Here is a 12,076-nt window from a genome sequence, read left to right on the forward strand (position 1 = left end):
TAGGGATGCTCCGATCAGGATTTTTGCAGCTTGTCAACCGATTTCTTGGCCGGTACCGATACCGATGCCGATTCTGATGCTTCAAGCTTTATATAGATGGTTTCAATGGGCGCACACGCCTGGCCCCGAAGTTCACGTCCGGTCTGTGTTTGTTTATCAGTCTGGCTATGGCACCGGCTACAAAGGCAGTTAAAGTTAAGGGGATGAGTAGACTGAAGTTGGGCTCAGGTGGTTGTGCTGTGGGATGTTTCCCATACATTTATTTATTTGATTTTCCAAAAGGCTTTGCTGAATAAACATGAGCACGTACTGCACGTTTAAAAATCAAAACAAGGTGCGGGTGTTTTTATATCACTGTATTTCTGAAGGAAGACTATCTTTAGAAAATTTTCAATGTCATTTTCATTTCATCTTGCATGTTGTATGCCTGATAAAGCAGCGTTTGTGAGCTCAGCGCCGCTTTGTGTACAGCTGTTACTGGGGAAACCTCTGTTTTTGTTCTGTCCTCCACGCTGTGACAACTCACAAAAGACTATTTTTAACCAAGCAGCGTGGAGAGCCGCTTCAGAAACGTGCCGCGGCTGGCTGATAAACACAAGCACTGACTAGAGCGGCTGCGGTCAGCACCGTAACGCGCCGCCGACGCGTGCAGTGAGGCGCAGATCAGCTCTAACGTCACTGAATCTGCTGTTAAAAATTAACCATCCATTCATCATATCATCATGCAAAACATACACGACAAACGGCAAATTTTTCATTGTTTCTCGAAACGTCATAGCATTTCCACACCAGCGATGTTATCGGGGGAAAAAAATAATTCTGTCTCCATTTTTGTCCTTAATGTTCAGTGTTATCTTCACAATGTTTTGTGTAGCGGATGTATCGGGTTTAATCTCCGTTATCTTTTTATTCTACGGAGACTTCGTACTCTTAGATTCCAAGATTGTTGTTTGCCAGGCAAATTACATGCATTAAAAGCACAACCATTGACAAACACCACTGAAGAACCACACTTTTGGGGATATTATTATATGGATGGCTTACTTTGATATGAGGAAGTATCATGACACCAACAACAAAAATAATAATTTTGAGAGTAATTTATCTGTTAAATATTAAACACAAACGCAACAGTACCAGTCCCCCACCACCCACACACACATTCTCAAGTTAAGGTCTCTGGTTAAGCTGAAACATTCTTAACCTGCCCAGCATGAGTGCAGATTCCACACAATCCAGACACCCAACATCCTTCATACACTAACCTGAGGACAGCTCTCATCTGTTTTTATCTTTGAGTCAAGGTTGGATTAAAGAATTGAGAATGATCCTAGATCAGCATTAATAAACTAGTCAATTTGTGCTCGAAGATAAGCATCTTTAATTATTAGACCCAGCAGTGAAAACAACAGGGGCAGCAGTGAAAACAACAGGGGATGAGCTATTTGTGTTTGACTATCTGTGTGTTTACACCTTCTGTAAGTCACTGTGAGCTATTTCTAATGTTTTTGTTTAATAAAGGAATAGTTAAGGCAAAAAATAAATGTTATTAAAAAAAAGTTTTACTAACCCTCATGTTGTTCAAAACCTGTATGACATCTGTACAACACACACATTCTCAAGTTAAGGTCTCTGGTTAAGCTGAAACATTCTTAACCTGCCCAGCATGAGTGCAGATTCCACACAATCCAGACACCCAACAGCCTTCATACACTAACCTGAGGACAGCTCTCATCTGTTTTTATCTTTGAGTCAAGGTTGGATTAAAGAATTGAGAATGATCCTAGATCAGCATTAATAAACTAGTCAATTTGTGCTCGAAGATAAGCATCTTTAATTATTAGACCCAGCAGTGAAAACAACAGGGGCAGCAGTGAAAACAACAGGGGATGAGCTATTTGTGTTTGACTATCTGTGTGTTTACACCTTCTGTAAGTCACTGTGAGCTATTTCTAATGTTTTTGTTTAATAAAGGAATAGTTAAGGCAAAAAATAAATGTTATTAAAAAAAAGTTTTACTAACCCTCATGTTGTTCAAAACCTGTATGACATCTGTACAACACAAAAGAAGATATTTTAAAGTGATTTTATATTTTTGCCCATACAACGGAAGTCAACGAAATCTAAAACGGAACTGACTTTCATTTTATGGACCAAAAGACTAAGACATTCTTCAAAATATCATCATCATCTTTGTTCCTCAGAAAAAATTAAATAAAAAACCATCTGCAGGTTTGTTACAACATGAAAGTTAGTAAATTGTTACAGACATAGTAACTGTCCCTACCAAACAGTTCCAGACATATTATCTAGTCTTGCTGTGTGTTCAGTCTATTGGCACATAAGGGTGTACAGTTGTGTGTTTATGCAGGTGTTACTGTTAAGACTTTTAGGACTTCTTTAGGATGATGTGATTCACATTTTAGGTTATGAAGGGAAATAATTATTACACACTCAATACAAATTGAAGGATCCTCTTTTTTATTATTATTAGATATTCTCCCATGGAACTTGCCACAATTTTGCCACTTGCTGCAATGTTTTACTTATAAAAAAAACTATGACGCTGTTTTGCCAGATCGACAGTGGCTGTGTTTGCTGATTCAGACCACCACCTACTAGAAAAACACCGCAAGAGATGCTCCTTATCTAAAAATGTTTTGGTGGTTCAATCAAAAAGTAAGGGGAGTAAGACAAAGATAAGAAATGTGGAGTCAATGAGTTTTTGGTGGAGGTTGACCTCCTCACATTGAGGACACAAATCAGCAGATGCTTTCCAAAGTCCTCCTGGTTAAATTCAGCTTTGCCTGCATTTTAATTTGTGTGTGTTTTATATATTAAACTGTGTGATCCATTGGCAAAAGGAGAAGTGTGCTCCACTGTGTTTGTGTGAGGTGCAGTCTTAAAGGTGTCTCAGTCTTAAAGACTCAGTGGACCCCCTGATGATCTCTACAGGTCATTAATTGTGAGATTAGCTGTGAATTGATGGCAGAGCTTCACTTTATTAAATAAATACTTATAGCCCATTAAATATTTCTAATGTGCTCCAGTGGGTTTAAGTATATTGAAGTTCCTGTTAGATTTCCTGGAGAGAGAGATTGATCTTCTTTACCTGTTCATACTGAGTGAAATTTCCTCCGATGCATACAGATCAGTGAGATTCCTGCTGAAAATAACAGTTCAGTTCAGTTGTTACATCAAAGTTAATTTTGAGTCTGACCCTGTTTGCATATACTCAGCAAAATCCCCAGAGTTAAATCAACTCTGCTCAGAGTACATATTGTCTCAATCTACAGAGTGTTAATGTAACACTGAAGCAGAGTTAAAGTTAATGGGATAATTAATTAATTGATGAGTGAGCTTTAGTAAAGAATACCCGCTGTTAACAATGTTGAAGATGAACAACTACTGTTCAGGCTTTTAGACATGAAAACATATCACATAATCCTCAACAGTGGTAACTCGGCTTCAGTGTTACTTTAACACCCTGTAGATTGAGACAATATGTACTCTGAGCAGAGTTGATTTAACTCTGGGGATTTTGCATCGTGATTGTCAACAGGGTCAGACTCAAAATTAACTTTGATGTAACAACTGAAAAAAGGGATTTTGCTGTGTAGTATTAAGGTTGCACATTAAAGAACAATTCTGAGCATTGTTATTAATTTATTTGTTTTGTTTTTTTAGATGCTCAATACATTAATTTTTACTCCGCAAAAACCTCTGTAGTGCATCTTTAACATCAATTTCTGATCACAATGTATCAGAGGCGCGTGTTATTACCAGGTACACTAGTTGTCCAATAATAGTTGATTATGACTTGTTTGACTGACTAGTTATTTTTAATGTTTTGTGCTGTTCTAAAACACTCTTTAGTCTTAACTCGTGATTTTTATTTTTTGTGTATTTATTTATTTATATATTATTATTTGAATGGCTTGCTAGAAGTGTTGCTTTTTTAACAAAGCTTTTGAAACTATAGTACCTTCAATAACGTTTAAATAAAGGATTCTGTCCAGCTGTTTTTGAATGCAAAAATATATCCTTAACTCATCTGATAAGGGTCAGGTAAACCCAAAACCAGCCTAAAGGCTCATTCATTCAGGACGGTATATGTATAGACTACAGTTACTAAGTTTTATTAATCATTTTAATTCTATGAGAACAGAAGTCCACACCACAAGAATGATAATGACAGAGGAACGATAACGCTGGAATCAATTTAGCAACAATGTTTTCCAGCTGAAGAACGATATAAATATTGACAGTTAATCAGAATCCACTCCACTTTAAAAAGAACTGGAGCATTCAAAGCAGTAGTTATGACAAAACTGCAGCATTTGCTTATAATAAACAGGATGTTATTGTCTGTCAGTGTGGATGCTAATACAGTTATCATTATAGTTATTCTTTTGTGTGACGGGCCTTAATTATACAGGTCTGGAGGTGTCCCAGTATACTGGTATTAACGATAATCATGATATTTAAAAAATGAAATCTTGATATAACTGTTAAATTAATCCTGCACCAGTATCTGGTTAGCACATTTTAACATGGTAGGTGGTGGAATTGCACATTATTGCTAGTTAACACCTGTTATAAAATGGAAAAATGAAGGCAGCAATGATGCAGTGTGTAGCTACCAATGCCACACAAAATCATTTCAGAGGAGAAGACAGGCGAAAGTGAAAGTTAGCTGTAAGTTCTGTTTGGACACTTTTGTTACAGTCACAGTTACGATCTCTCTGCCATATTTTGAGTGATTCATTGTTTTAAAAAAGAGAAAACCCAAAATAAACTAAATTTTAAATATGAGTTTGGTTGATGGCATTTAATTTTTTTCAAAATTTCTATAGAAATGGCAATGTCAATATTGTGAATTCTTTTGGCCACAATAATCGTATAGTGGAAATATCATACCATAACAGACCAGGTCAGACTGCTTACCAAACTATTAGAGTTCGAAAAGTCATTTTGCTCAACCCTAGTGAACCGGGTCATTGTGCAAGTAGTTGGTTTGAGCTTCAGGCAGAGGCCGATTGCTGCAGCATGATTTTCCAGCTTGCCCGTGAGTCTGACACATGTTTCACAGAGCTCTGAGTGCTGCGTCTCCCACTGCAGGCATCATATATTCACATCATTCTCCAGACACACTCTCACCAGTGCTCACATCACCCATAACTTCCTAAGGACTCACAGGAACCAGGCCAGCGGGCATCACTCAGCACCATTTCATTTTTCTCCTGTACCCAACCTGTCTGAGATCTTTGTGCAAGCGAGATAGAGACAGAATGAAAGTTACTCGGTTCAAATGTTACAGTGTCCCCTCAGTGACAGATTGAGGTGCAGACTGACAGATGACAGCAGGAGGAGACAGCCACACACACCCTCATAGACTTTTTACAATCTATCTCTTGATAACGGTTCATACCGAATACTGGTGTTTGTTTTTCTTGATATGGATTTGGATTTTTTTTAAATACCGCAATATGTAGTTTAAACAACGTTCAGAACGTGACACTGTTTGAGAGGGGTCTCTTTTCACTGTTGCACTGTGGTGAGGGAACAGCTGTATGTGTTACTAAGCGTGAAAGTTCCAAAACTGAAGCTGTAGAACGTGTCCACAATTTCTACATTGACCGCCACAAATATCCACCGCTCGGCGCTCCCGCGTCTCCACACACGAGTGCGACTTTAGCACTAGATTTAGCAACTTTCAGACCCTTTTAGTGGCCTTTTCCATAGAATATACATATTGACAACCCTAGCGACTTTTTTGGATATGCCTTAGCTATGGATCAGTTGGAAGATTTGGCCAGTATTGCTCCGCGAGCACGAGGTCTGACTCTCCCAGTGCAGTGTCGTCTCTCTCGGCGTCTGTTCTGTGCAGTGAGCGGCAGAGAAGCATCACTTTCAGTTGGCAGTACAGAAGCAGACTTGTCAATAAATGAGTACAAAGCAGCGTTTCCAAGCACCTGTCACTTTGCTGACTGTTTGGAGGTATAAATATGAGCATAGTTCGTCTGTTAATATTATGCACTTTTTGATAAACTTATATATGTATATATATGTATGTTACTCGGATGCAGGCAGTGCGCTGCATGAGACGAAAAGGTAATATAGCCAAAACCACCGCATAGCCGCTCTTTAGTGTAGATCCATGTTGATTTTATCAGACGATGTCACGATTATAAATGAGATGAACATGTATTAATGGGTCGTGTTAAGTCACTATTAATGTGGAATCTTTCTACAATATTCACTCACAGAATTAGTTTGCATTTTCAATAAGTCCGTCTCCAGCAGCAACATGTTTTTGTTGTTGCTCAATTTTTTTTGTTTTCTGCAGCAACTCTGAGCACTTTTCATATTCTTTATCCTGGCTGAAGCACTTTTTTTTTTTTTTTTTTTACAATCTATTAAGAATAATCAGCTTACACTACCAGTTTAAAGTTTTTGAACTGTAAGATTTTAAATTATTATTATTTTTTTTAAGAATTCTCTTCTGCTCACCCAGGCTGCATTTATTTGATCCAACGTAAAGCAAAACAGTAAAGTTTTGAATTATTTTTTACTATTTATGCTTTCTTTTTGAAAGCAGTTATTTTAAATCTTCAGAAATCATTCTAATATGCTAATTTGCTGAATATCAATATTTAAAACGTTTGAGAAATAATTTTTTTCAGGACTCTTTGATGAATAGAAAGATCCAAAGATCAGCATTTATCTGAAATAAAAAGCTTTTATAACATTATACACTATTCCATTCAAAAGCTTGGAGTCAGTATAATTTTTTTGGGAAAGAATTTATAGAAATATTATTTAGCGCTGCAATCTTATTTGATCTATAATACGTTTATTTCGCAAGGATGCTTTAAATTGATCAAAAAGATTATAATATTACAAAATATTTCTATTTCAGATAAATGCTGTTCTTCTGAACTTTCTCTTCATCAAAGAAACCTGAAAAAAATCTACTCAGCTGTTTTCAACATTAATGAATGTTTTTGAGCAGCAAATCAGAATATTAGAATGATTTCTGAAGGATCGTGTGACTGGAATAATGATGCTGAAAATTCAGCTTTGAAATCACAGGAATAAATTACGTTTTAAAATATTTTCAAATAGAAAACAGTTATTTTAAATAGTAAAAATATTTTTAAATTTTATGTTTTTGCTGTATTTTGGATCAAATAAATTCAGGCTTGGTGAGCAGAAGAGAATTCTTTAAAAAACATTAAAAAATCTTACTGTTCAAAAACTTTGACTGGTAGTGCATGTCGGCCTATAGTTTGATATAAGGTGAACATTAATATTTAAGAAGGAAAAATTAGTTTTATAGGAGGAGGTTTCATAGACTTGGAAAATTAATTTTTCAGAAGTTTGTAGGTACAGACATCTGTTGTGGGTGTTCTTGGCAGTTTTTATGAGGCTTTTTTTTAATGGTGTTCATATCGATATCGGAATTATATCGTATTGACCGAAATTAAGAAATATATCTTGATATAAATTTTGGCTATATCGTCCAGCCCTACGTAAAACCAGTATAATTTTGAAAAATACCGTGATATACATTTTTGGTCATACCGCCCACTGTCTCAATGTATCTTTTTCTCGCATATACATTTATTTATTTAATTTTAAACCAACCAGCTGGTATTGTGCATAACAAATAATTTCCACTAAAAGTTTCGGGTCACAAAATATTTCATTGTTACAGTATAGGTATTTCAAACAAATCCTGTTTTTTTTTTTTTTGAAAAAAAAAATGGTTGCTTGAAAAAAATTAGGGATGCACCATGTAAGGCACCCATAAATAAAATGTATTATTATTATATACATACTGAAATAGAAAACAGCTATTTTTTTGTGATAATATAAATACTGTTTGTGATCAAATAAATGCAGCCTTGGTGAGAAGAGACTTCTTTCAAGAACATAAAAAAAATCTTTCTGACTAAAAGTAAAACTAAAGTTTTGAACTGGTGTGTGGGTGTGTTCAGAGTTTTTTTGTTACAATGTTTGACTATTACTGTTTTTTGACTTTTTTGATCAAATAAATGCAGCCTTGTTGAGCATGACATAATTCTTTTAAAAACATTAAAAAAAAATCTCTCACCTAACCTCCTTGTTTGAACTGACTCGCTGAAATGATTGACAATTTTTGATTTTTGACAATGATTGAGTCAAATTTACCACCTCCATTTAAAACAACGTTCACATTCCCGTGACACACAGAGGGAACTAGAAGCTAGTTTATTGACACATGGTCTTTAGGAAGCTTAATGGCCAAATTAAAAGCACATTAGAAGTTCACGGTGTTGCTTAATTTGATGTCACCAGCCAAATTGTCGCAAATCTATCATGAATATTCAATATGCTGCCCAGCCGTATTACAGACCCATCAGTCCACAGCTCCTGTGGCTCAAGGTCAACTGAAAGCATTTAAAGTGTCTGCTCGTCCACTGCACACCCCTAAAACGCTCTCCTGGGCCCTGTTTAGTGTGTGTCATTTCTATGGTGGGTTTGGAGGGAAGAAAGCGGTCGTGATGGACTGAACTCAATTATCCCATGATCCCTTATGGAAATCTTTGAAGCAGAAGGACTGAACCCCCTCCTGAATCCAATTTAAATCTCATTCACTTTCCATATCCAGGTTGTATCGAGCTGTTATAGATTCTTATCAATCATAATGAAATGCACCTTTTCTCATTTTCTTCTGATTAACTCCTGCTGATTCAGTCCAGTGCTCGACTCAACAAGTCTTTGATTCTCTGGATGTTAGGGTTGTGCATAACATCATATTTTCATAATTGACTAGTCGTTGGGTTGTCAGAAAGACTAGTTGACCTTTCAGATTATAACCCAATGTCTATCTATTGTGCAAACAATCTACATCAGTGATCCTCAAATCTTTTCACCTCAACTGTACATTTAAGCTGAAGTACTAAAATTACTAAAACTGAAATTAAAAAAAAAAAAAAAAGCTAAATAGAAATCTTTTTTTAAAAATGACAAAAGCACAGAAGAAGAAAAACTTAAAGCTAATTCAAATTATTAATAAATACTTTGATAGTATAAAAATAATATTAAAAAGACATGGCTTTGGTCTAACAGTACTTTACTCTCAGATACAGCTGTGTGATTTATGAGGGCTGCAGTCTTTTTAATTTAAAAGATATAATAGTTTTTTGGAGCCTGTATGTGAGCAGGAAGGGAGTTGTCAGAACAGGAAGTGAGCTCCCTCTAATCCTGCCACCAGAGGTTGAGGAAATGTTTCTTCATTGTGCCCTCAAGAGACGGGACTGCATTCCCAGAGCAAGCACTGTGGGGAAATTCCCAATATGACATATCACAGATTGCATTGTAATTTTTCTACTTAAAAATGAATTATGATTTATTTCATTTTCAGTTAATTAATATGTCCGTTTTGTAAAATTTTTTTAATTCGTCTGAACTGTTTCAAAAAGTGTGGGCAGAACTGGGTGTGTTTGAAGGGCTTGTGAGATAATGGCAGCAGAGATGAATGTGTGTGCATGTGAGAAACCAGGCTGCCGTCACCAAGAACACATTTCTTTCTCCAGGGACGTACGTTCAAGAATAGCACTGACCTGTTTCGGTTCTTTTCTCTCTCTTAGAACATGTCCTGTGATTTTTGAAGTTCAATGTGTGGGTGTGCTTTCTGTTTCAGGCTCAGCTGACAACTTCCTGTGACCATCCAATCTAAATGTCTCATGAAGCTGCAAAGTCCTGACTATACTTTGAAACCACAGTAATAAAATGTTGAGTCATTCATTAATTTGTGCAGCTCTTCTCACACACACTAAAGTGAAGACTTCATTTGATTTTACTTTATTTTAAAGGTAATTCCAAAAGTTTGAAAGATATGCTCACCAAGGCAGAATTTATTTGATCAAAAATACAATAAAACCGTAATATTGTGAAGTATTATTACAATTTAAAACTTTACTGACCCCAAACAGTAGTTTATAGTAATACCTTAGTACTTTGATACTTTATGGTAGGCATTTTTATACATTTACATTGTACCCTAAAGTAGTTCAGAGAATACCATATACAAAAAAAGCACAATAAATGTCTTAAATTGGTATTGCCATGGCACATGTCCAAAATGATATTTAATAATAATACCACATTATTATTATTATTGTTGTTATTAAATATCAAACAATGTCAAAAAAAAACATGGTATTACCAAACTGTGGTATCACACAACTGTTCAGGTGCATCTCAATAAATTAGTATGTCGTGGAAAAGTTCATTTATTTCAGTAATTCAACTGTATTACTGTGATTCAAGGCCAAACAAATAGTTTTTTGTACTTGCTGCTGGACTGGTGTGTTGTGGTGGTAAATGTCAACTTTTGTTTTAAATGCGTTTATAGATTTCTATATACCTATGTCTGACATGTTCTGAATTTCTCTGTCTGCGGTCACTCGTAGAAGCCAAAATCATGTAGTCCCGTTCTTTGGCCTACTGTATGGCAGCACTGCTGCTCTATACGTGTATGTCCTACTTAAATGCGGACAGCTGGCTGGATTGGCACTATTTAAAGAAAAATGTGTGTGTATGTTCTTTGGCTGTGACGTTTTTGGGCCATCGTGTCCTTATTTTTTTCTCCAAATTATGGGAAAGGGAGGAAAAGGGTGGGGCAGGAAAGTCTCCCTCTTTCTCTTACTGAATTTTCCATACTTTTCACGCTCTGGCTTTGTTTCTGTCTGTGTGGATGCAAAAACCGCTCCCAAATAAGGCCTAGAACAAAATGTGCTAATTTCATGTTCATTTTGTGGGTCAGTTAGGTCCTTGATCAGCATTTTGGCCTCCTGATTCTGCATAAATGCAGGATTGATCTTGGAACGGTTTCTGCTCCACTCTATTGTGTTGTGTCTGGATGTATTTTGTGGCTGTCTGGACCAATTAGTTTGATTTGTTAAATGTTTGTAGAATCACTGCTAAACTGGATATTTCATCACCATCATGGCTACTTTTTTTTATCTTTCTTAGCTAATATACTAATTGTTTATTTAAGGTAATATATACAGTTTAAGCTAATGTATACAATTCTATTCATTCATGTAAACTAATATTTACAATTTAAACTAATGAACAATTTAATTTTGTTTATTTGTTAAATAGCTTATATAATAAGTGACATAATATACAGCCAGTCATTATTGTCATTAAATACAATATATACATGCATGCATGCATATAATTTTTTTTAACCATTTCTAATGGTAAAATCTCTTCCTCTCTTGCTTTCTGTAGTGATGGCAGCTATCCGTAAGAAGCTGGTGATTGTGGGAGATGGAGCCTGTGGGAAAACCTGCTTGCTGATTGTGTTCAGTAAAGATCAGTTCCCCGAGGTCTACGTGCCCACAGTGTTTGAAAACTACATCGCTGACATAGAGGTGGATGGCAAACAGGTCAGTTATCCTGAAATAGTCTTGTACACAGTCCTTCTTCCTCATTTTGTGGACAGAAGCGCTGAGAATGTGTATGTTTGCTTGAGAGAGGGAAATAGGGTGTTACTGCAGCCTGTCATATTTTGAACCCAAATTTGTGGCCATCTTGAATAGATATGCTTGGACATATTATGAGAGAAGTCAAGTGTGGTCTGCAGTTATTTCTTTAAATAGCCTCAGGTTTCTAAATGCTTTTTATATTTATGGCCTCTGACATTGACATTCAGGCCACTCAAAGTTCAGTTCATACCTTCAGCTGAAAAAGAATACTGAAGTATCTGCATTTCTCTTTCTGTCTCTCAGGTGGAGTTGGCTCTATGGGATACAGCTGGTCAGGAAGACTATGATCGTTTGAGGCCATTGTCGTATCCAGACACGGATGTTATTCTGATGTGCTTCTCTATAGATAGTCCAGATAGTTTAGGTACTTAACTACACACATACACATCATTCAAAAGTTTGGCGTCAGTAAGATTTGTGTTTACATTTTTTTTTTTTATTTGTTTATTTTTTTGAACAAAATTAACACTTTTATTCAACAAGAAAAGAAAAGAACTTTGTTCATTTAAGAATTCTGGGGGGCTGGGGGG

The 12,076-nt window shown here is 36.0% G+C and overlaps 1 protein-coding gene across 2 annotated transcripts in view; it reads left to right on the top strand.

Moving 5' to 3' along the window:
* LOC107562777 (rho-related GTP-binding protein RhoA-D-like) overlaps positions 1-12,076 on the top strand; it is a 34,865-nt gene that overhangs the window by 18,226 nt on the left and 4,563 nt on the right. Inside the window, exons 1-3 of one of the 2 annotated variants that reach the window (XM_016247498.1) lie at positions 2,622-2,679; positions 11,290-11,447; positions 11,790-11,910. In XM_016247498.1, the coding sequence (XP_016102984.1) occupies position 2,679; positions 11,290-11,447; positions 11,790-11,910 (280 nt within the window). In that variant the 5' untranslated portion in view covers positions 2,622-2,678. Of the gene's footprint in view, positions 1-2,621; positions 2,680-11,289; positions 11,448-11,789; positions 11,911-12,076 lie in introns of those variants that run through there. The other variant, XM_016247499.1, reaches the window with a different exon arrangement.

Source organism: Sinocyclocheilus grahami, unplaced genomic scaffold (genome assembly GCF_001515645.1).
Source record: "Sinocyclocheilus grahami isolate Dianchi unplaced genomic scaffold, SAMN03320097.WGS_v1.1 scaffold839.1, whole genome shotgun sequence".
NCBI classification, from domain to species: Eukaryota; Metazoa; Chordata; class Actinopteri; order Cypriniformes; family Cyprinidae; genus Sinocyclocheilus; species Sinocyclocheilus grahami.